This window comes from Etheostoma cragini, chromosome 13 (genome assembly GCF_013103735.1).
Source record: "Etheostoma cragini isolate CJK2018 chromosome 13, CSU_Ecrag_1.0, whole genome shotgun sequence".
Taxonomy (NCBI): Eukaryota; Metazoa; Chordata; class Actinopteri; order Perciformes; family Percidae; genus Etheostoma; species Etheostoma cragini.
In genome coordinates this window covers 3,920,178-3,941,751 of record NC_048419.1, presented here as the reverse complement: position 1 = coordinate 3,941,751, position 21,574 = coordinate 3,920,178, and the positions used below count along the sequence as shown (strand labels likewise).

The 21,574-nt window shown below is 41.1% G+C and overlaps 1 protein-coding gene across 10 annotated transcripts in view; it reads left to right on the top strand.

Moving 5' to 3' along the window:
• Nucleotides 1-21,198, top strand: part of acaca (acetyl-CoA carboxylase alpha) — a 33,519-nt gene extending 12,321 nt beyond the window's left edge. Inside the window, exons 26-55 of one of the 10 annotated variants that reach the window (XM_034889599.1) lie at nt 36-125; nt 237-355; nt 1,277-1,300; nt 1,758-1,907; nt 2,401-2,538; nt 2,640-2,742; nt 2,826-2,933; nt 3,054-3,110; nt 3,395-3,439; nt 5,299-5,340; nt 6,012-6,227; nt 6,386-6,541; nt 6,648-6,851; nt 7,827-7,982; nt 8,100-8,246; nt 8,617-8,886; nt 9,055-9,152; nt 9,343-9,463; nt 9,601-9,711; nt 11,954-12,097; nt 12,231-12,351; nt 13,543-13,639; nt 13,761-13,857; nt 13,965-14,100; nt 14,172-14,349; nt 14,432-14,544; nt 15,564-15,718; nt 16,616-16,786; nt 19,204-19,340; nt 19,488-21,198. In XM_034889599.1, the coding sequence (XP_034745490.1) occupies nt 36-125; nt 237-355; nt 1,277-1,300; nt 1,758-1,907; nt 2,401-2,538; nt 2,640-2,742; nt 2,826-2,933; nt 3,054-3,110; nt 3,395-3,439; nt 5,299-5,340; nt 6,012-6,227; nt 6,386-6,541; nt 6,648-6,851; nt 7,827-7,982; nt 8,100-8,246; nt 8,617-8,886; nt 9,055-9,152; nt 9,343-9,463; nt 9,601-9,711; nt 11,954-12,097; nt 12,231-12,351; nt 13,543-13,639; nt 13,761-13,857; nt 13,965-14,100; nt 14,172-14,349; nt 14,432-14,544; nt 15,564-15,718; nt 16,616-16,786; nt 19,204-19,340; nt 19,488-19,614 (3,831 nt within the window). In that variant the 3' untranslated portion in view covers nt 19,615-21,198. Of the gene's footprint in view, nt 1-35; nt 126-236; nt 356-1,276; nt 1,301-1,757; nt 1,908-2,400; nt 2,539-2,639; nt 2,743-2,825; nt 2,934-3,053; nt 3,111-3,394; nt 3,440-5,298; nt 5,341-6,011; nt 6,228-6,385; nt 6,542-6,647; nt 6,873-7,826; nt 7,983-8,099; nt 8,247-8,616; nt 8,887-9,054; nt 9,153-9,342; nt 9,464-9,600; nt 9,712-11,953; nt 12,098-12,230; nt 12,352-13,542; nt 13,640-13,760; nt 13,858-13,964; nt 14,101-14,171; nt 14,350-14,431; nt 14,545-15,563; nt 15,719-16,615; nt 16,787-19,203; nt 19,341-19,487 lie in introns of all 10 variants that reach the window. The other 9 variants (XM_034889597.1, XM_034889603.1, XM_034889602.1 and 6 more) reach the window with 9 other exon arrangements.
• Nucleotides 21,199-21,574: the final 376 nt, after the last annotated feature.

Here is a 21,574-nt window from a genome sequence, read left to right as displayed (position 1 = left end):
GTTCAAGCTGACTGATTATCTGGGTTTTTCTCTAGAAACTGATCCTTTCAGAAACGTCCATCTTTGATGTTCTGCCCAACTTCTTCTACCACAGTAATCAGGTCGTCAGGATGGCTGCTCTTGAGGTGAGAGCAACACTGATCTCAATTGGCTTCAACTCCATTTTAAGAAATTTAAAAATGCAGGTGATTCAGATATCAAATGATCATTTTCTGCGGCTTTATCTCCTATCGCAGGTGTACGTTCGCAGAGCATACATTGCCTATGAGCTCAACAGTGTTCAGCATCGTCAACTGAGAGACAACACGTGTATAGTAGAGTTCCAGTTCATGCTTCCCACCTCGCACCCCAACAGGTATACCGCTCATAAAACGCCTGCAAGGCCCACATGCTGTGCATTACCTTTCCCGCTGCCCCTTCCCCCCTTAAACGGCACTATGGACAGGAATCAAATATTTATTATAGGGGTGGATATTGAATTGTCCATTGGTGGCAGTGATGAGCCAGCATACATTGGATACCAGCGTAATGTGTAATTTAGCATATATTTTAGCACTTCTTACCCACTGCTTTCTTCTTATGAATGATTAGCGTAATTTGGGGTCTCCCTCTATATTTGTATCTCTCAGAACCACTGGGTTAGTCAATTGTCTAGGTGTTTGTAGAATAGGTAGTGGTGTGCTGTGGTTACCTGGGGATTTGCGTTGCACAAAATCACAGCATTTAAGAAGGCTTGTAACAGACAAAGTACTTTGGCATTTCTGTCTTCATCCCACCTGTGTGATTGTGTTCAGTTTGCCTGGGTGCAAATGTGTGTATGTCTTTGTGTATTTGCTTATTGATGCTTCGCAGTGCTAGTATTTCTCTTTTATTTTGTTTGGTTTTGCTTGTTTATGCAGTTAGTTGCAGAAATCCTTAAACTTGCAATCGTTCACATTTAATAGCATCCTTGTGATTGTTTGTGCCTGAATTAACCTCCATCACTAAAGTGCGAGTGTGAAATGATTCTCTGTCTTGTACCTCAGGACATCTCATAATGCATGTTATAAAGGGAGCAGTCAGGAAGTGAAATGTGTGTTTACAACTAGAAAGACATTTCCAATTTATTTTAGCCTCCATTTTCCCATTAATTGCACTCATTTAGATATTGATCAGTGCAAAATATATTCATTGCGGTAAAGGGCACACACACACACACATAGCTCTGCACCTTGACTGTCTTCCTCTCCTGATGCCTGCCACTAACCACGTAGTAATCAATGTTGTTTGATTGCAGAGGGAACATCCCCACTCTAAACAGGTATTGTAAACATTATTTCCATTGCACATTACTGACTGTAGACTAGCTAGCCGCATGGTCAAAGCAGTACTTCATGTTATTAATTCATGATTAGGTAATTCATCTGTTGATGAAGTCAACAAATTGTTTGATTATGCAATTGTTTGGTGCTTTAAAATCTCTCCAAAATGAAACCGATTTATCAACTGCAATTTGTCTGATTTAGAAAGGTTTCTTGATACTGACACCAGCATGGCCCTTGGCATTCAGCCTCTGTCATTTTTTTGAGTCTCTGTGTGTGTTTGTGTCTGTCTTTGTGAAAGAGTGTTATATACCAAACTATTGTGTGTATGTGCTTCAGTATTGAGGAGGTTTGGATTAATTTGGGATGTCAGGTAGATATTTCAGATTACATGTTTGGGAAATGTTGTACACCAGTGCGAATCCCCTGAACTGAAACCTGTGACTGTCCTGCCAGGAGAATGTCTGCTCCAATCTTGGACATTATAAAAGCAGCGGACACTAGGTTACTGGAAACTATACCCCAGGACCTTAAAGCACAACATAGTAAATCTAAGGATGATAGTGCTGAGAAGAAAAGCGCTTCAGATATGGATACTGTGGACAGGTTTGAAACACAAAACCTCTTGAGTGCTTTCAGTGGGTGTAATTTCTGGGAAAGCTTTTTCCAATCAAAGGACTAACACCCCACAAACTGGAAAATTATTATTAAAATTGTCTCTCTGATGGTTTTATGTTTTCCCTTTCCTGTTAAGGAACATGTTCTTACACTATCATGTGGTTTGTCATAAATTCCTAACATACTTTATAGCCGCTTTTCTGTGTTCACATGTAATGGTGTAATTTTGTTTCTAATTTTTTATTTATTGATTTGAACCTCATTCAGTTAAAAAAAGAGTGCCTACAATTCCCTACAATTAACACATACTGTGTGTTTTAATAAATATTATTATTATTATATCCAAGGATCTGACATGTCTTTAAAACAGAGGAATCCAAACTGTTGTGAGGTTCTTAAAGGTGGATGGGGAACATTTTCACAGAGTCATTCTAGCGATGTGGCTGATTCCCATTGTAACTGCTCTCTGTCGATACCTTAGGATGTCATTCTCATCCAACCTAAACCACTATGGCATGGTGCATGTGGTCAGTGACGTTCTGCTTGACACATCCTTTACGCCGCCTTGCCAGCGCATGGGAGCCATGGTCGCGTTCCGCTCCTTCCAGGAGTTCACCCGGTCAGTCCTTGTGTATAGGTCTTTTTATACCTTTTTCCATTGGTAGGTAAAGATGATATGCAAGTCTTATTCATTGCATGGATGATTTCTCTCCTCTACAGAAACATAAACGACGTGTTAAGCTGCTTCTCTGACTCTCCACCATCAAGTCCTACCTTCCCAGAGGGAGGTAATCCTGTCCTTTATGGCGAAGAGGACAACAAGGTGAGGAGAACAGACGTCTGGTAGTCATTGACCGGTGTGGCTGTGTACTTTAGATTTAAATGTGTAATTGCTTTGTCATCCAGAGCGTGCAGGACGAGCCTATCCATATCTTGAATGTGGCTATAAAGACCGACAGCGACATTGATGACGACGGCCTGGCAGCCACATTCCGAGAGTTTACTCACTCAAAGGTGAGAGCCTTCACAACACAACAAGGCTTTTGTGTCTCTCTATTTCAGAATTGAGAGTTAATTTTTTTAAATGGCTCAGAGAGATCTTCTTATCCTGCCAATTTGTGCCTCCAATTCTAGAAATCTATGCTCTTTGAACATGGCATCCGTAGGCTGACTTTCCTTGTGGCCCAGAAGGTGAGCTAGTTGATATTTACTAAGTAAACTACTTGTCTCCACAATGAGCTGCCCTGCATGTCACTAATTCAGCAGTTCTGAAAAGCATCTTCAAACATTTTTTTCAAATTTAATACATTTTTCTGCATCTTTCTTTTTGTAATTACTAATACTTCATTACTCTGAATATATGGAATGACATTGTTACGTCTGTATATTATAATAATTTGCACTTGTAATTTAGCTGCTTTTCCTATTTCTCTGTATCTCTTTCTGCATGCCTTGCTTTTGCTTCCTGATGACAGGATTTCAGGAAGCAAGTCAACTGTGAGGTGGACCAAAGGTTTCATGTAAGTAGAGAAGGACAAAAGAAAGTGAGGACAGGTGGCTCTTTTTATTTGATTTATGGGACAAGGACATATGATTTTGAAAAAAAATCCAGACAGTCAATTGCAAAAAAAGTGGTTTAAAATACTATAGGGTAGATCAATGAGCTCAAAATATAGTAGGGCTGGCACAAAATGCTTTTGTCCCTATTTCATTCTTTCACGATACGTGGGTGCGTTTTTCATTTATTGCGATTCTAGAAGTATTACGATTTGATAGTATTGAGTATTGTGTTTTTTTTAATTCCTTTTAACAAAAACAAAAGCTATATAATACACTTCTACTGACAATATATCATTAGACATTACTAAAGACTAATTGTTATCTAAGAAGAAGTCAGTCTGACATTTATTTGATTTGTATTCAAGTACTGTAAGTAACATGGGTATTCTGCATTTTCTGCTTTACTAGAAACAGACATGATGTAGTCGTCGTCGGCTGTACCATATAAACAGAAAATATTTAGGGCCATTATTGGTAAAAAGAAATAATTATTTTACAAAATCGATTCTGGGGGAAATAATCATTTTTATAAATCGTTGCAAAGAAATCATGATTCATACAAAGTATTTTTTTTCTCTTCTTCTCACCCTAGCCATGGGGTTCTGCAACTCTCTGATTTCAAGAGAAAGCTCATTTAACTCTATTTCATCAGGGTAAATAAAGGAAACCTAACCCACCAGTGCTGAATTTTGTTTAGGGTTACCCACCGCTTTTAGAGCTACAGTTTAAATGCGTCATTAAAGCCCCAGAACCATGAACTCATCGCACAGATATTGTCACCATATAATGTCAGTTGTAAGTGCCTTGCAGTGATGTGAGCACACACTTTTAGCGTGACTAGCAAGGCAGGAATTTAACACCCCAATCACGGCAGTTTGGTGATAAGCTGTGTCAATTGTGCTTTAGTACACAGGGCCGTATTTGTCGTGCCACGATGGACCCATTCAAAAGAACACCCACTAGCATTTGAATGATAATGACAGGGATGTAGAACCGGATTACATTTTGCAAAATGCCCAGTTCTTTCTTTCATTTTTGACAATAGGCTTTGATTTTCCTTTTGATGGCACAACAGTCTCCATGAGAGCTAATCATGCTAACTTGTGTCCCGGTCATTATGTGGCCCTTGTTACACAGAGGGGTTTTTCACTAGTCTCCACCATTCTGCGTGGTCATCCAAAAAAAATCCTTCTTTTTTTTCCCGGCTCGCTTTATTGCAGAAGGTGAATATGATGCGTAATCACAGTGTCAAATCATGGCTGTGAAGGTTTCCAGTGTGTGTACTACTGCAGTTCCCTTGTTATTGTGCAGGCTGTGAGCTGATGAGTGCATTTCCAATCGGTCTGGCATTGTTTTGACAAGTGCGACACTTCATCTGATAACGTCAAAGAGGGCTACCAGGCATTATTCAGGGATCAAATGTCTCTGAAAAAAGGAAATGTTTTATTCATTAGCAGAGTGACTGGTGCTATATATGCAGCCTATTGTCATTTTTTATGTCAGCTTGCTATCTGAGTGAATACACAGTGATTTTCTGATAGATAAATGACAGCAGTAAAGCAGCATACGTCCCATTGCATGTAGAGCAAGGTCCTTATCATCACTGCATAATACTCCATACTTACTGGTATAAAAATTTTAGCAAAGTCCAGCTTAGCTTCTTGACACCTGCTGTGATTAAGTTTATAGTCAATATGTGGCTAACTAGAGTTGGTGCTGCTGGTACTGCTGTGCCTATAGCCATGGTTTTCCGCTATGGAGACAATTGTTAATTTTTTTTTTTTTTCTTGCTTTCTCTGTCTCACTATCCTCCATACAGAGAGAATTCCCAAAATTCTTCACATTCCGTGCAAGAAACAAGGTGGGTGTCTACATATTTCAAACCATGTGTCTAATTATCACTTTTAACTGTTTTCTGAGTGGATAGATTTGTGTTTGCTGATGTAGAATGGCCTATTGGACTATGGTCTATAGTATATTGAAAAGATAAAGGGTAACACACGTGCATCAAATGATTGTGAAATTTACCAACACATTTTAAAATACAGATTGATTGACTTTCCTTGACTGGGAGACCATTCAAACCCGTTCTGTGGTTATAGGAAACAACTTTTAACCCCCCTGGCAGTGCTGACTTTCACTCTATCACAATCAGTGATGGCTCTTCCTCTCCGTTACCCCTGATAGTTTCACTACAATGACACCACCAAAACTCATTAAAGTAATGAACTCTTAAATTATGTCTCCCATTTAAGAGAAATGGCACCCATTAGCAGCTTTCTGAGATTGAGATTGCCCATAATTTCATTTACTTAATACAGTGTGTGGCTCACAGGCATCTTTTTTACTCTTACATCAACTCGGTGCTCCTGAAATTGCCAATTTGGACTTCTTCTTTTAATGGAAGAGATAATGGTAGCCTAGGAAGCCTAACTCGTAAAGAAAAAGTTTTTCAGGAAAGTCTTTGAGCATCTTTGTTTAAAAAGGTGTAGTATTTGTGTTTGTGATTCTGTCCTGTCCGTTTCATAATAGTTTGAGGAGGACAGGATCTATCGTCATTTGGAGCCAGCACTAGCTTTCCAATTGGAGCTCAACCGCATGCGCAATTTTGCACTAAGTGCCATCCCATGTTCCAACCACAAGATGCATTTGTACCTGGGTGCAGCCCGTGTGGAGGTGGGCGCAGAGGTTACGGACTACCGTTTCTTTGTGCGAGCCATTATCCGCCACTCCGATCTGGTCACAAAGGTAAGACGATGGGGAAAAACTGTGGCGCTCCTATTTTTTAAGTTGTTTTCAAATGGTTTGGATTCTCCATCACAGTTCTGTAGGTCCTTTTGTTTGATTTACACATAAATTGTACGTACCCCCAATGACAGTTTTTTTTTCTTCTGTTGCTTCACTAGGAGGCCTCTTTTGAATACCTTCACAATGAGGCAGAGCGTCTGCTGCTGGAAGCCATGGATGAGCTGGAGGTGGCTTTCAATAACACAACTGTACGAACTGACTGCAACCATATCTTCCTCAATTTTGTCCCCACAGTCATCATGGACCCATCAAAGGTTTGTGAAACTATCACATACACATACACACGGACACATCTCTGACACGCAGTCAGACCAGAGCTCGCAGTGTTATTAATGAGTTTGCCTTCTCTTCAAACTTCAGATCGAGGAGTCTGTGCGCTCCATGGTGATGCGTTACGGCAGCCGTCTGTGGAAGCTGCGTGTCCTGCAGGCCGAACTGAAAATTAACATCCGCCTGACTCCAACGGGAAAGCAGATCCCCATCCGCCTCTTTCTTACCAATGAATCAGGCTACTACCTGGACATCAGCCTGTACAAGGAGGTCACTGATTCCCGAACGGGACAGGTGGGGCCCAAAGACCGACAGGTGGGGCACTGATACATCTTCCATCTCATCTGCTTATTGTCCAGTTGCTGGCAAAAAACTTCCGCTCCATCCTGGAAGCCTCAGTTCCCAGAATGCAATTAACAAGCCTAGACTAAAAAATTTCAAAATTCTGGCTAGAAGATTTATTCAGTTTATGTAAAGATCCAGTATGGTGTCGGGGCTCTTAGCCTGGTGGACAAGTACTTTAGGAATATCCTTTGACTTGACAGCTGATCAGGTAAGTAACACTTCACCTGGCCATTCATCCATCTGTCCATCAACCATCCATTATAGTAAATCGATTGATTAAAAAAAAAAAAAAAAAAACATATTGAGTGAAATGTTGTCCCACCAGCTCCAGCAGAATGTGAGAGTTGATGATTTTGGTTTTTATTTCAAGATCCTAAACATGGTTGAGAAAACAAACTGCTGCATTTCCTGCAATCATTTCTAAAATGATTGAACTTGAGTTTAGAATAAATCTAATAGAAAGATGTTGTGAGTGTCAGTCTGGAGTGGAATGCTTTTGGCATACAAGGACATGCTGCTGAGCTTTTTTAAGGTGTAATTCAACTAAACAGCTGTGATTAGAAGTGTCTGTATCAAACATACCTGCACATTGCAGCACTTAGGATAGGTTACATATATCGCTGTGTGTCTTTGTCTGATGGCCCTGATAATGTATGATTACAAAGCCTGATGTCCTTTCTAGATTTGTGCCACTTCCTGTGTACATTGCTCCGAGTTGTGCTTCTGTCTGAATTTGTTCATAGTGTATAGAATAAGGGATCGGTAGCTCATATACTTTGGGTTGGTTAATGCTGTTGAAGTGGGTATGACAGATGCTCATTATCATCATCATTCTCAAACCAACATGGTATTTTCGGCAAGGTGGTAGAAGAGTTCAGTGGGTCCATAAAAAAAAAGTAACTATCTCTGTCCCTCTTTGTACAGATCATGTTCCAAGCATATGGTGACAAGCAGGGTCCGCTGCACGGCATGCTCATCAACACCCCCTATGTGACCAAGGACCTGCTGCAGTCTAAGCGCTTCCAGGCGCAGTCTCTGGGCACCACTTATGTCTATGACTTTCCAGAAATGTTCAGACAGGTACAAAACAAAAAGAAATAACTCACGTCTTGACCGTGCTTGGGTTATGCTTAGAATTATAACTTGTCAAAACATTGTTGATTGAATAACTTTATTTTTAATTTATCTTTTTCCCAGGCTCTGAAAAAGCTGTGGCACTCATTCCAGTCCTTTGCCACCTTACCCAAATGCCCTCTTCCTTCTGAGCTGCTTACCTTCACAGAGCTGGTTCTTGACGCCCAAGGCCAGCTGGTGCAGATGAACAGACTGCCAGGGGGCAATGAGGTCAGTTGTGTTAGTTTAATGCTCAAATACTGACTTAAAAAAAACAGGTTAATAGTACTCATGACACATGACCTTTTTTGTCTATTTACCTCTTTCAAAATGTGCAATTTCCTTTTCACTCTGTAGGTGTCTCTGTGTTTCTTTTGCTGTGTTCTTAAAATACTTTATTGTTGAATTGCAATACTTAATGCATTATTGAACGTGGATTAATAAATACCACCTATGTCTGGTAATTCTATTTAGGCCAAGCAGAAAGTGCTGCAGTTTGCAACCCTAACCCAAATTAATTCAATTGAATAAATATAGAGTTTTTACAGTGTATTTATCTTACATTATATTGTGTTAAAGTGCCTCTGTTCTCTATATCCAGATTGGTATGGTGGCATGGCGGATGACCTTGCGTACTCCAGAATATCCAGCCGGGCGTGAGATCATCGTTATAAGTAACGACATCACACACAAGATAGGCTCATTTGGGCCACAGGAGGACTTGTTGTTCCTGCGAGCCTCAGAGATGGCACGGGAGAGCGGCATCCCCCGAATCTACATCGCAGCCAACAGTGGCGCCCGCATTGGGCTGGCGGAGGAAATCAGACACATGTTCCATGTTGCTTGGCAAGATACAGCTGACCCTTATAAGGTCAGTATATTCCTAATTGTACTAGTGAACGTTTGTTTATCATGGTTTCTGATTTATGAAACTTCCCTGTTCTATTTTCCCCTTTTCTTTCAAAAGATTGAATTTGATTTGTGTTTTACATCGGTATCATTGTCTGTCATAACTAAGCATTGCTATATTCCCCTGCAGGGTTTCAAATATCTCTACCTCACACCTCAGGACTACAAGAAAGTTTCAGCCCTAAACTCTGTTCATTGCGAACATGTGGAGGATGAGGGAGAATCCAGGTACATCTTTTTATTACTCCTTAATATTTCATTTTGTCTGTGAGGAAATAAATCTGCAAGAAGCTGTAGACTCAGTCAAGTACATCTTCACATATTAAAGCCTATGAGATTATCACACAAGTGACAATGGAAGGAAACGCTATTGGAAGGTCACATCCAGCTGTCAGTAAATGTATGTGTTGCCATGCAGGTACAAGATCACTGACATCATTGGAAAAGATGAAGGGTTGGGTGTGGAGAATCTGAAAGGATCTGGGATGATTGCTGGAGAATCCTCTCTGGCTTATGATGAGATCATCACCATGAACCTGGTAGGACTGAAGTAGGCAAGCTGGTGTACAACATACACGTAGCCTTAAGCTGTACACTAATCTTTAGAAAGCAAGGACTTGTTCTATACAAAGAGTTGATTAGCATGCAAGCCTTAACGTGATTGTATGACCCATAGGTCACATGCAGGGCCATAGGGATTGGAGCCTATCTGGTGAGGCTGGGACAGAGAACCATTCAAGTAGACAACTCTCACATTATCCTTACTGGAGCTGGAGCACTCAACAAGGTAAACGTGTCTACCATGTACATTAATATTTGAGTTAAATTTTTTGCAAGCGTAACCTTTTTTCTTTCAAGCATTTTTTAAATTGTCTGATTGCGTGCAACACGGAATAAGCACAGAGTTAGTTATCTCTAAACTACTACTACTGTGGTGTGTATTTTTATTTTTATAATACATTAACAGAAACTGCATATTCTGAAATAGGCTTGACAGGGTAGATGTGTGTGTGTGTGTGTGTGTGTGTGTGTGTGTATACATCAATAGAAGAAATCAGAAGTTTACAATGATTTTTGGTGCTGTTCCAACTCGGCGATCAGGCCTCCTCTTGGCTCGTTCTGTTCTACTAGAACCTCCCTCTCCGGTCACCGCCATAGGCCTGCCTGCCATTCATTGTGGAATAATTGAAAGCGAACCATGAAGTTGTATTTGCATAGAAATAGAGTGGCATGCCGGGGGCTGCAGTGCAGGACACCCATATCATTTGTTTTTAATCGAAATGAAAAGTTTTGCTGAGGCAGATTGTTTTTCTGCATGCAGTTGATTGGTGTGTGTGTGTGTGGATGCACGTGTGTGTAGAGGCTCTCACGCTTCACTACCTCCTCCTGTCTTGATTTCCATTCTCTGTCCTTGTCAATGCATTACGACGACTCCGTTTCAAATTAGATGACAGATCGCAACATGACAAATCATGCAAATGGCCCCATGATGGCATTCCTATTTGCTGGAAGCTCAATTGTCTTTAGATGCCCCCACTGTTTAGCTCCATTTATGGGAGTAGACTCATTTTAATGTTAACTGACAAGTGTCAACAATGTGCAGGTGATGTATTGCAATATACACGTTGTTTACAATCGATTGTTTGTATTTTAACATAGCACTGATTTCACCAGTGACACGGCCATGAAAAGTGTATTTTTCCGCCTTTTTTATCATGTGGTACACTAGCTATTAACTGAAACTTAATGGAGAGCAGGAGGCTGCAGCCCAGAGATCATCATTTCATTAACTGCTGGAAAGCTCTCATATTTGCATGGGGAGTGGATAGTAACTACTAGCATAAATACCCCAGTGAGCCATTACATCCATTTCGCCCCTTATTTTCTTCCACAGTCACCTCCCTCTGTTCCTCCTCCTATATCCCCTCCTCTTCTCTCTGCTGTGGAATCTTAATGAAGCCGGCGATGGCCAGAGGCACAGGGGTTTTGTGTATGTCAAGGTGACTGCAATGTTTCTTGGGGCCGCAGGCTTTCCTGACAGCTTTAGGAGAGTGCCCTAGATTTGTAGCCAGATACATAACCATTAATGGTAATAAAGAAAGTAAATGATGGCTGAAAAGGTGAGAGCTGAGGGTAGGGATTGAGCTCCTCTCTGATTTTTATGGAACCATGTCAGGGCCCTGCCACCTGTTCTATGTTGCCTATGAAAATAGGGTGGGATGGGAGTGAGATTTTATGGCTTCAAGTTGGCATAAGGGAAATTTTGAAAGGTAAAAGTACTTTGGTGGCTTCCATCTCGCCCTTATACAACACCCTTTATCACAACTGGTGGATGGGTATCTAGATAAATATTCAGCATGCACATGACAATATAAAGGGACATAACCCAGTTGAATGAATTGAGTGTTTTGGATGAGAAAGGGCATGCGTTAATTTATGCCGGTTGTTAGAAATTCCCCCAGGAATGGTGGCATGTGCTGCCACCCACCTGTGACGGCTGTGGTAGAGAGATTTCTGGCTGCTGATCACTTGTATTGACAAGGCAGTGGGGCCATGTAATGCAGGGCCCCCTACAGTTACCTGGCACGTCTGTCTGTGTGCGATCTCATTGATCCACTGCCCCCCCACACCAGAAGCCTGGTGACAACACCACCTGTTATCGGCAAAGGTTGCAAAACACAACATGAACAGCGGATTAACCCTGTTGGCTCCATTGTAGACTAGAGAGAGGAGGCTTTTAAAGGGTGAATTCACATGAAATTAAATTGGGCAGAAAACTGCTGCTCCAGTTTTCAAGCTGCTTTTAAAAGAGCTAAGCTCCTGCAATTTGCTGCTGCTGCACGTGACTTCTTGTGATGGACCCTCAAAAGCCTTGTTTGCGATCATGCTACATGCCTAAATAGACAGAATTAAATATCAGGCAGTCCGGGATTCAACAGAAAAGTATTATGTTCTGCATTATTTTCTTGTGTGGCCTGATTAAAAAAAATAAAAAAATAATCAGCACCTTGGTATTTTTCTTACCACAGGTGCTGGGCAGAGAAGTGTACACATCGAACAACCAACTTGGTGGCATTCAAATCATGCACAACAATGGCGTGACCCACTCTACTGTTTGTGACGACTTTGAGGGAGTCTTCGCACTTCTGCAGTGGCTGTCCTACATGCCCATGGTACAGTAATGTTTAGCTGTTGTTTTTAATAGGACAATGCATCCTATATCTGTGTGATAAAACCCGTTATCCAAATGTTTAGAGCTATGTGTTTTTTTTTCTTTGTAAAATAAAGACATTTTCCTTTCTTCAGTGTAAATCTAGTCCAGTACCCATCCTCAATGCCAAGGATCCCATAGATCGTCTGGTGGATTTTGTGCCTACAAAGACTCCGTATGACCCTCGCTGGATGCTAGCAGGACGTCCCAGCCCAAGTGAGTGTCCAGTCTGGGTGTCCATTTAGATCTTTATTGGTAACTTGTTCATTCTTGTTGCGAGGTAGGTGCAGAATAGTGTAGCTGACAAGTTCTGGTAAATACAGTTTGGGTCGTGGTTCTGTGATATTGATCCCTAATAAGTAAGTAAATATTGAGTAAAACAGGATCTCCCACTTTTACCAGTTGTTAAATTACTGTAAATGAAATATCTACATGAATATAAATATCTGCATAATTTCTAATTGTTGATTGGACAAAACAAGAAATTCTGAGACATCAAATTGAGCTCCAGGAAACTATTTCATCAATAATGAAAACAATTGCTAGTTGCAGGCCTGTGCTGTATATATTTAGCCTTATCCATTTTCTGTTCAGGAAATGGAACAATTGGTTGCTACGTCAAATACTGAGTTGCACTTAAAGTTGTATTGCATTATGTAGCATTGTGGTTGTAACTTTGATGATGATTTATATACTTTCACTTTTGCCCATTTCCTCTACTAATCCTTTTTATTCAATTGCTTCATCAGCAGTGTTAAATAGCCACACTCTCTTTTGTGTGTGCGCTATTTATAAAGTATATATAAAGATTCATCATTTAATCTTATTATCTCCTGGGTTAAAGGTTGAAATAGTTCATTATTACAGAGACTATTTGGAAACCAATAGAGAAACAGTGAAATCTAACAGAATGATGCTAAAGGCAAGAAAAAGATAGCACCAAAATGGATCTAATATGTTTTACACTGCAGGTCAGGACTGAGCAGGTTCCACATCCCTGTAATTACAGCTTGGGACAGCAAAGAGATTTGGGGGACAGTATGGGAAGCCAGTCAACGTCTCTGGTAGTGATGAGTGGCGAGGCTTAATTGAATGGTAACCTCGTAGGCTGTGCATGTTTCTCAGGGTGTGCAGGCAGAAAAACAGCTGAAAAAAACAATTCCTGCAGTCATCCATCATGGTTTGCTGCTACGATTATAGATTCTGAGTAAAAAAGATACAGAACCTTGGACTGCGGGAGGAACAAAGTCTGTTTTTGCAAACGCTATGGAAGTATTTTCAGAAATTGATACAGCTGCAGTTCCACTTTGCAATACTTAACTCTACTTTCTTTGCCTTTTCACACTTTTTTTCAAACCTTTTTGCGCTGTCCGTCTCAATACCCTCACTCCCTTTTTGTATTTACAGCTCAAAAGGGAACCTGGCAGAGTGGCTTTTTTGACCAGGGCTCCTTTATGGAGATCATGCAGCCATGGGCTCAGAGTGTGGTGGTAGGCAGAGCCAGGTAATTGTCCCACTAGAACGTAAAACCATGATGACACACTGCCAATAATGAATTTGTTTGTGCTATAAATCTAGTCAAGGTTGTTTTGTAGATGTCAGCGCTAAATGGCCTCTCTCCACAGACTGGGTGGGATACCTACCGGAGTGGTCGCTGTGGAAACCAGGTCAGTGGAGCTGTCAATCCCAGCCGATCCAGCCAATTTGGACTCTGAGGCAAAGGTAAGTGGTCGCTCAATGCTTACACTCAGGCGTGAACTGTCATCCAAGTATTTCGACATTTACAAACGCACAGCTACTGGTGCTGATTTTTTGGCTTGTATATTTAGATCATCCAGCAGGCAGGGCAGGTGTGGTTCCCAGATTCTGCTTTCAAAACAGCCCAGGCCATTAAAGACCTGAACAGAGAGGGCCTACCTCTTATGGTGTTTTCAAACTGGAGGGGCTTTTCTGGAGGAATGAAAGGTACTTATGCGGTAATCAGTCAATCCGGGATGAAACCCATTCAGTATCTCATATGAAATTATCTCTCTCAGATATGTACGACCAGGTGTTGAAGTTTGGGGCCTACATTGTGGACGGGCTGAGGGAGTACAAGCAGCCCGTACTGGTTTATATCCCCCCCCAGGCTGAGCTGAGAGGAGGATCCTGGGTGGTTATAGATCCCACCATCAACCCCCGTCACATGGAGATGTACGCTGACAAGGACAGCCGGTGAGTTGGACTAAAAAAAGGGGAGATTGAGGATCATCTTTAACCAACCACATTTGTTCACTTAAATCATTCTTGTCTCCAGAGGTGGAGTTTTGGAGCCTGAAGGAACAGTGGAGATCAAATTCAGGAAAAAGGACCTGGTGAAGACTATGAGAAGAGTGGATCCGATCTACATGGGCTTGGCTGAAAAACTGGGTGAGTTATCCACTTCAACTCTAATTATAGCTCTTTACGGGCGTCTCTGTCCCCCTTGGCCTTGTCCTCATTTCAGTGTGGAGCTCAGGCGGGAGCGTGTGTGCATTCACTGTTGCTCTTTATTTGGTGTCGATTGTATCATCTTCACTGCACTCCCTTGGGAGACATGTCAATCACAGCCCGCACGGATCAATCACCAGCTCTCCTGTCTCTCCTGCTATTGATTTCCTCCAGGCTCGGAGCAACTGTGGTCCAAACTGTTTAGGCTTTGCGCTTTTGGCAAACTGTTGGAATGGAGGGTTACTGGGGTGGGTTTGAGAGCCTACAGATTGGAATTGACAGAAATCAGTCTTTGGTGACAGCAGCCAGGGGTTTGGGGGAGCTCAAAAAGAAAATGCTGTTAGCGGGTGTTAATTTACTGCAGCAATGCTCATGTAGAACCTGAATTGCTGGAAATAGACCTAAAAGGTGCATCGCTTCTATTGGACTGACTCCAGATTGTTTAGAATTAGTGTGAAAGACGAACCAAATTGTTGAAAATGTAAGACATACAACGGCCAAATACTTCATGTCCCATAGTCCTGTGATAAATTTTGGACTTGGATGCATGATAACATATGTTGAATTCCAGGTTCCAACAAAGATGGAACCGAATTAAGATGCCTCACTCTGCAGCTAAAAAGAGAGCTCAACACACAGGGTGAAAACATTAACAAAAATATAGTGTTTATTTGAAAATTAAACCACATAAATCTATTCTGGTACAACCTCTAAATACAATTATGTACCTAAAAATGCTGTGTGTTTTGTATTTTGTCTAATAATAAAAGAACTACAAGGTAACTAAGGAACTATCGTAATGCTATGGCAGGATATCATTTTTGGCTTTCACACCTGAACGTAGTTTTCTGCACATATTGGCAAGATACTCGGCTTGTAATCAAAACCTTTAGGCGCATGGCAGTCAGTTTTGGGCAGAGGATTTGACAGCAGTGTTTTATGGTTTGGTGTGCCAACAGGAACACCAGAGCTGAGTCCCCCTGATTGTAAAGAGCTGGAGACCAAGCTGAAGGAACGCGAGGAGTTTCTCCTGCCTATCTACCACCAGGTGGCTGTGCAGTTTGCAGACCTCCACGACACCCCAGGTCGCATGCAAGAGAAGGGCGTAATAACGGTGAGCACTTCTTGCAGGCATGTATTGCTACACTGCGAGGGTGCAGTATGTGAATAACGTGACAAGCCCGCAGGGGAGTATCGGTCTAGCTGCACCTGCCTAGTGACTAATGTCGGGTCTCGCCAGGCTGTAAGACTCGTCCTCATAATTATCTCATGATGACCCTGGTCGATCACCTCAAAAAGCACAGAGTAGCCTCAGGCAAGCCCCATCCCATCCTGTGCCATCCCCGTCCCATCTTTCACATACAAACATACACACACACTCGCTTTGACTGCCATCCATCTGTCAAAAACCCTTCTGGTCATGTGAACAGCATGAACTGGAAAGACTGTACAGGTCTGCATGTTTAACTCGGGTACACCAGCAGTTCTATCTGTGAAAGGAATTCAGTCCACTGTGATGAACCCTTAATTTACAGAATAACATATTTCTGTAACACCTATTAGCCTAATTGACAGTGTTAGACTTGTGAATCCACAACAAAATGAAAAGATTCCAGCATCCCATTTTCCTAAACCTAAATTATCCCTTAGAATTAAGTGTAATTTGTGTTAAAGCAGACTGTTTTATATTAGGTAGAAATATACGTCATCTCATAAATCCACACACATACCGCCCGGGATTATGTAATCAAAATTGAAAAAAAAAAATGTAATCAAGCCAAAGCACAGGCTGTCCGTTTTTGCTACTGAGTTCTATGTCATTGTGACATTCTAGGAATAGGTTAAGACAGCCAGGAACTTATTCATATCCCTTTTTATATTCATAAAGAATGAATTACACTGACTTGAATGTTGACATTTAAAGAAAATTCTAAAATGTAGGAAGTATTAGCTTCTAATAACCGTAGCTGCATTTAAATGATTGTTGATTTTTTTTTTTCACTCGACTCAGGATATCCTTGACTGGCCAACGTCCCGTCAGTTCTTCTACTGGCGCCTGCGGCGTCTGCTGCTGGAGGACACAGTGAAGATGAAGATCCAAGCGGCCAACAGCGAGCTGACAGACGGACAGACCCAGGCAATGCTGCGCCGTTGGTTTGTGGAGGCCGAGGGGACTGTCAAGGTAAAACTTCACCACATAATCGTGTGCTTTGTTCTACGTACAGTCTCGCAATACTGACTGAGTGGAAAATGTGGAAATCCGTAAGTGATATCCTATTGACGTACATAGTTTGTAAATTAGCGGTTACTTTTAAGGACGTAAGCGTGAGGAGTGAATTGAATTCATTTTGATCACAATGATTTTGAATGTATGCTAAAAAATTTAAAAGGTAGTAGTTTACTGGTTTACCTCATGTCAGTTAACAAATGTTAACCAGTGCAGCTTCATTTGGGGGGTCAGTTTATGGTTCTTTAACACTAGAACCGCCCGAGCCGACACCGTTACACCCAGAACACACCGCAGGCGTAAGTGCAGCGCAGCTATTTATTTATTTTTTATATCTTTGCTGTGTTTTTGCACATGCCCTGACTTTTCCTGAATACCTATTAAGCACATGGCTATTTTGTAATAATTATGGAATAAAGTTAAGAAAACCAAATATTTGGGTTTGTTAAAAAAAAAAAAACTTTTGTTGCCAGGAGCAGTGTCGGTTAACATTGGTACTTTCCTACGCAGTGGAATTAATTCATTTGCATAATGGACCTACAGCACAATAAGACAATAAATTGGACATAGGAACTCATTTATACAGAAATATTCATTTGCATTCACTTTTAATCAATAAGGTTTGAAGGCCCACAGTATTCATTCTGTCATATGTGTAAAATATCAGAACTGAAAGCAAAACTAGTCACACTAGACTATTGGCTGTAAAGGTTGTGTCCTGATACGGGAGTCCCGTCAGTTTGCTATACGCTATTCTAATATCAGGAATGTTATTTACCGTGTGTGACTCATTTTAACAAAACACTTTCTAAGTTTCTAAATTGTATTATTTTATAGGCTGGTGTGGATATACACGATCAGATGGCAAGTTGTGCGTTAACTGTTGAATTGAAAGACTTGCGGCGCATAGGACACATGGGGAGACAAAGATAAATGCTGAGGGGACTTCTCGTCGTTCTTTTGTATGACTTAATGTGAAAAGGCAATCATTTGCACCATAATTATATGTCCCATGTAGTTTACTTGCCAAAATAAATGTGTTGAAACTTTATTTCCAGCCTTTTATGTTTTACGCTGCAGGTTATACAACTCTAAACAGCTTCAGATAGAACCAAATAGAATAGAGTGTTTGTTTGTTTTTATAATGTAAACTGATTGTTTTTGCAGATGTTGCTAACAATAAGAAGCTCACTAAATAGCGCATTATACATTGATAAGGGTATACTAGTTTTGCGTGGGTTCCAGCAATTAGATAGACTGGCTGTGTATGGTTTGTGGGAGCTGTGTGTGTCCTTGCTGCAAGAGATTAGCGCAAGCGCTAAAGAGATGGAGAAGGATTATGCGATAATGGCCCCGCCGCCACACAAAAGGATACAAACGCACTTGGGCTTCGGGTCCGGCGGTGCTACGGATAAGGGCAAAAATGACCATATAATTATGCCAAATATCTTGCAAAATGAAATCCAAGTCAATGTAAAAGTTAAGAGAGTGAATGTGGCCAAAGAACTCCGTAGAAAACTACAGTGTCTATTTCCTAATTTCCTCAATACACAGGGAATGATGATAGGTTTAATTTTACCCGGAAGCTTCTTCTCCTTCTCCTCAAGGTGTACCAGATAAAGAGGTAGTAAGCATTCCTATTAAAGCACGATGATATAATAGAGATGCACTGATAACTGTAACTTTATAAGAAGTAAACGTCCCTCAGAGATAATAAATAAACGCTGGTCCTTCCGGCCCAGTCTCAGGCAAGGAGTACCAGCCGCGGGGGTGACAGGAGCCGGCCCAGCGTCTGAGATCTCCTAAGAAGTGGCCTCCTTGTTAGCTAATATATTATCCCAATCAGGACCGGCTGTCTTAAGCCACAATTAATCACAGCCCTGGCACGTGCAGATAGGAGAGCAACACGCTGTTTCTTAATTAAAAGCAAACAGATTAAAAATGATTAATAATGGCATTAAATGTTCTTGTGGACGTCAAGCAGGACTGTTCATAAAAAAAAAAAAAAAAAAAGGAAGAAAAAAAAAAAAGGCAAGAGACCATTAAACCCCTCAACTCCCCAAATCTTTGCTAAGCCCTCCAGCCTGGCTTTGTTTGGGATCAGAGATGCCAGCACTCATGAATACTAATGTTCCTATCAGGTCCATTCAACAAGATATCCGGGCCACACTTTGTGCCTGGCCTTCTCTTTTGTTGTTATTTATTTGTTGATTTGTGATATCTTATATATTTTATCCATTCACACGTTGTGCAAGTTTTAATTCTTTCATTGGACTTCTTTTACATTCCCAATTACATTAAGAAAAAGTGTGATTTCTAGGCTTTATTTATTCAAAAAAAACAACTCTATATCTTCTCCCTGCATAACACAGGCCTATCTGTGGGATAATAATGAAGAGGTGGTGGCATGGCTGGAGAGGCAACTAGCTGAAGAAGAGGGGGCAAGGTCTGTCGTCGATGAGAACATCAAGTATATCCGCCGAGATCACATCCTCAAGCAGATACGCAGGTGATAATTCTCTCTGCGGCCTCAGTGTGGTGAAGAGGAACACAGTGCCACTCATTTTCACCTGTCATTACTTCCATCCGCCCACCTGGCCATCCAGGTGGCGTGATTACGATGTTGTTTTCTTTAATCTTCCCTTTTATTTTCCAGCCTCGTCCAAGCCAATCCAGAGGTTGCCATGGATTCTATCGTGCACATGACCCAGCACATCTCACCCACACAGAGAGCCGAGGTGGTCCGCATCCTGTCCACAATGGAGACGTCAGCCTCCTCCTAGTGGGAGCCTGGACTCTTCTCCCCACCTGGCTGAAGCACAGCTCAGGCCGCAACCACAGCCAAAGGAAGCCCGGCTCAGCCACACGTGCTCCGGACTGAGACCTGGGGCTGGGGACTGAGGCTGGAGGAGCCAACAGGATGGCCCTTGGCAGCTGCCAGGTTACTCATGAATTGTTGGCTATGATTCTTACTAAGCAAGGGTTCACATGACTGACATCAATTATGACGTTTTGTAAATTGTCTTACATGTACGCTAGTCTTAACATAGATCCATGTATTTTGTATTTGAGTGCAATTGAAAATTGACTAAAGAAATATTTAACATGGTATGTGTGGAGTTTACATATTTGGCCAAGATGGATATTTGATGCTTCCATGATAATCGGTGACCTCAACACAACAATAAATTTCAAAATGTTGTCGTCACATTTAAAATGCACCTTGGTTTGTGACATATGCTTGTTTAAATTTGCGAGCGTTTTGATGACCAACACGACAATGACAACACAATGCTGGGGGCATTAGCGATAAAGGGGTTTTCACACTTCTAAACACAGAGCTCTTAGTTACTGAACAAAGACGGGGAACACTATAACAGATCTGGACGGGAGAGCCCAGCAGGGAGCAGGGACAAGGTCCCTTTTAGACCCCGACTGTTTCACAGTTTCCCTGCAGAGAGCAACGGGCAGCTCGCCTCACAACAAAACCACAGCTGTCCCTTCTGTTCTCACTCACACAGTACACACACACATGCTGCTTGAGATGCACTTTACTGCTTGCTGTTACCTCACAGTGTACCCAGAATCTGACAGGCCCAGTTTGAACTGCTGCCTCTTGCACATACACAAACATGAAAAACCCTACATGCACAAAGTGGTACAAACAGTAATACACACAGAGATGACAAGCGTTTAAATGAGCATTGATAATGGGACTATGCAGAGCGGATAATATGTAGTCTGTACTCCCTTGATTTGCGTTTACATTTTTTTTTTAATAGTTTTAATGTAGGCTCCTTAAACAAATTATTACAATTTTATTTGTTTGTTTTTCTTAATAAAAACAGATTTTTGAATCAACAATTCAAAGGCTAAATTGTAAAAATTTGTGAAGAAATCAAAAAGACTACTGTTCAATGGACTAACATAAACATGGTGTCTAATTTACACTGTATTCCACACGAACTCTTCTATGTAAAGTTTGTACCGTACATGTGTGAAATGTTACTTATTTTTTTAATATTATTTTTTTGAACTTAATGTTTGAATGACATTAATTTGTTACCAACAGACAGGCATAGTGTGACATCTGTATGAGAATAAGAGTACATATTAGCAGTAAAAAGGCACTATAATGTGTCAGTCCTATAGATCATTGCGTCATAAACTGTATGCTCTGTAGAAAATGCAACTTGAAATGGCTTCGTGGCCCATGCTGTGCCTTTCACATGGCTGTACTGTATTGACATGTAGTCTAGTTTCTTGACATGTAAGTGGTTGGAGAGGATGGAGAACAATTTAAACTGAACACTAACGGTGTGTGCAAATCTAATAAAGCTTACCCAACTTAGTTTGACGTGCGTGTGTGCAAAAACTTTAACATCTTTATTTGTGTTACATTAAAAAAAAAAGTAAAAAGACACTTTTAACAAACTCAAGTTTCCAAGAATTTGCAGTAATTTAATTTGTCAATTATTTTTGCACTGTATATTGATCCTCGGGACAGATAATCACATCACTGGAAGCCTCATTAATTTCAGCAGTCAGAACAAAGTCCATTACTCTGGAGAGACATTTTCTGATTACTCGAAAAATGATAGTCTTCCCATTCCTCAATCCACAGATGATTAAAGTGGCATTTTTGTCCTGGCTTAAAACTTCAACAGTATTAAGGAGGATGAAGCCGATCAAACAAATAATAAGGGATCTATCTCATCCTCTTTTCTTTATTTTTTTGTCTCA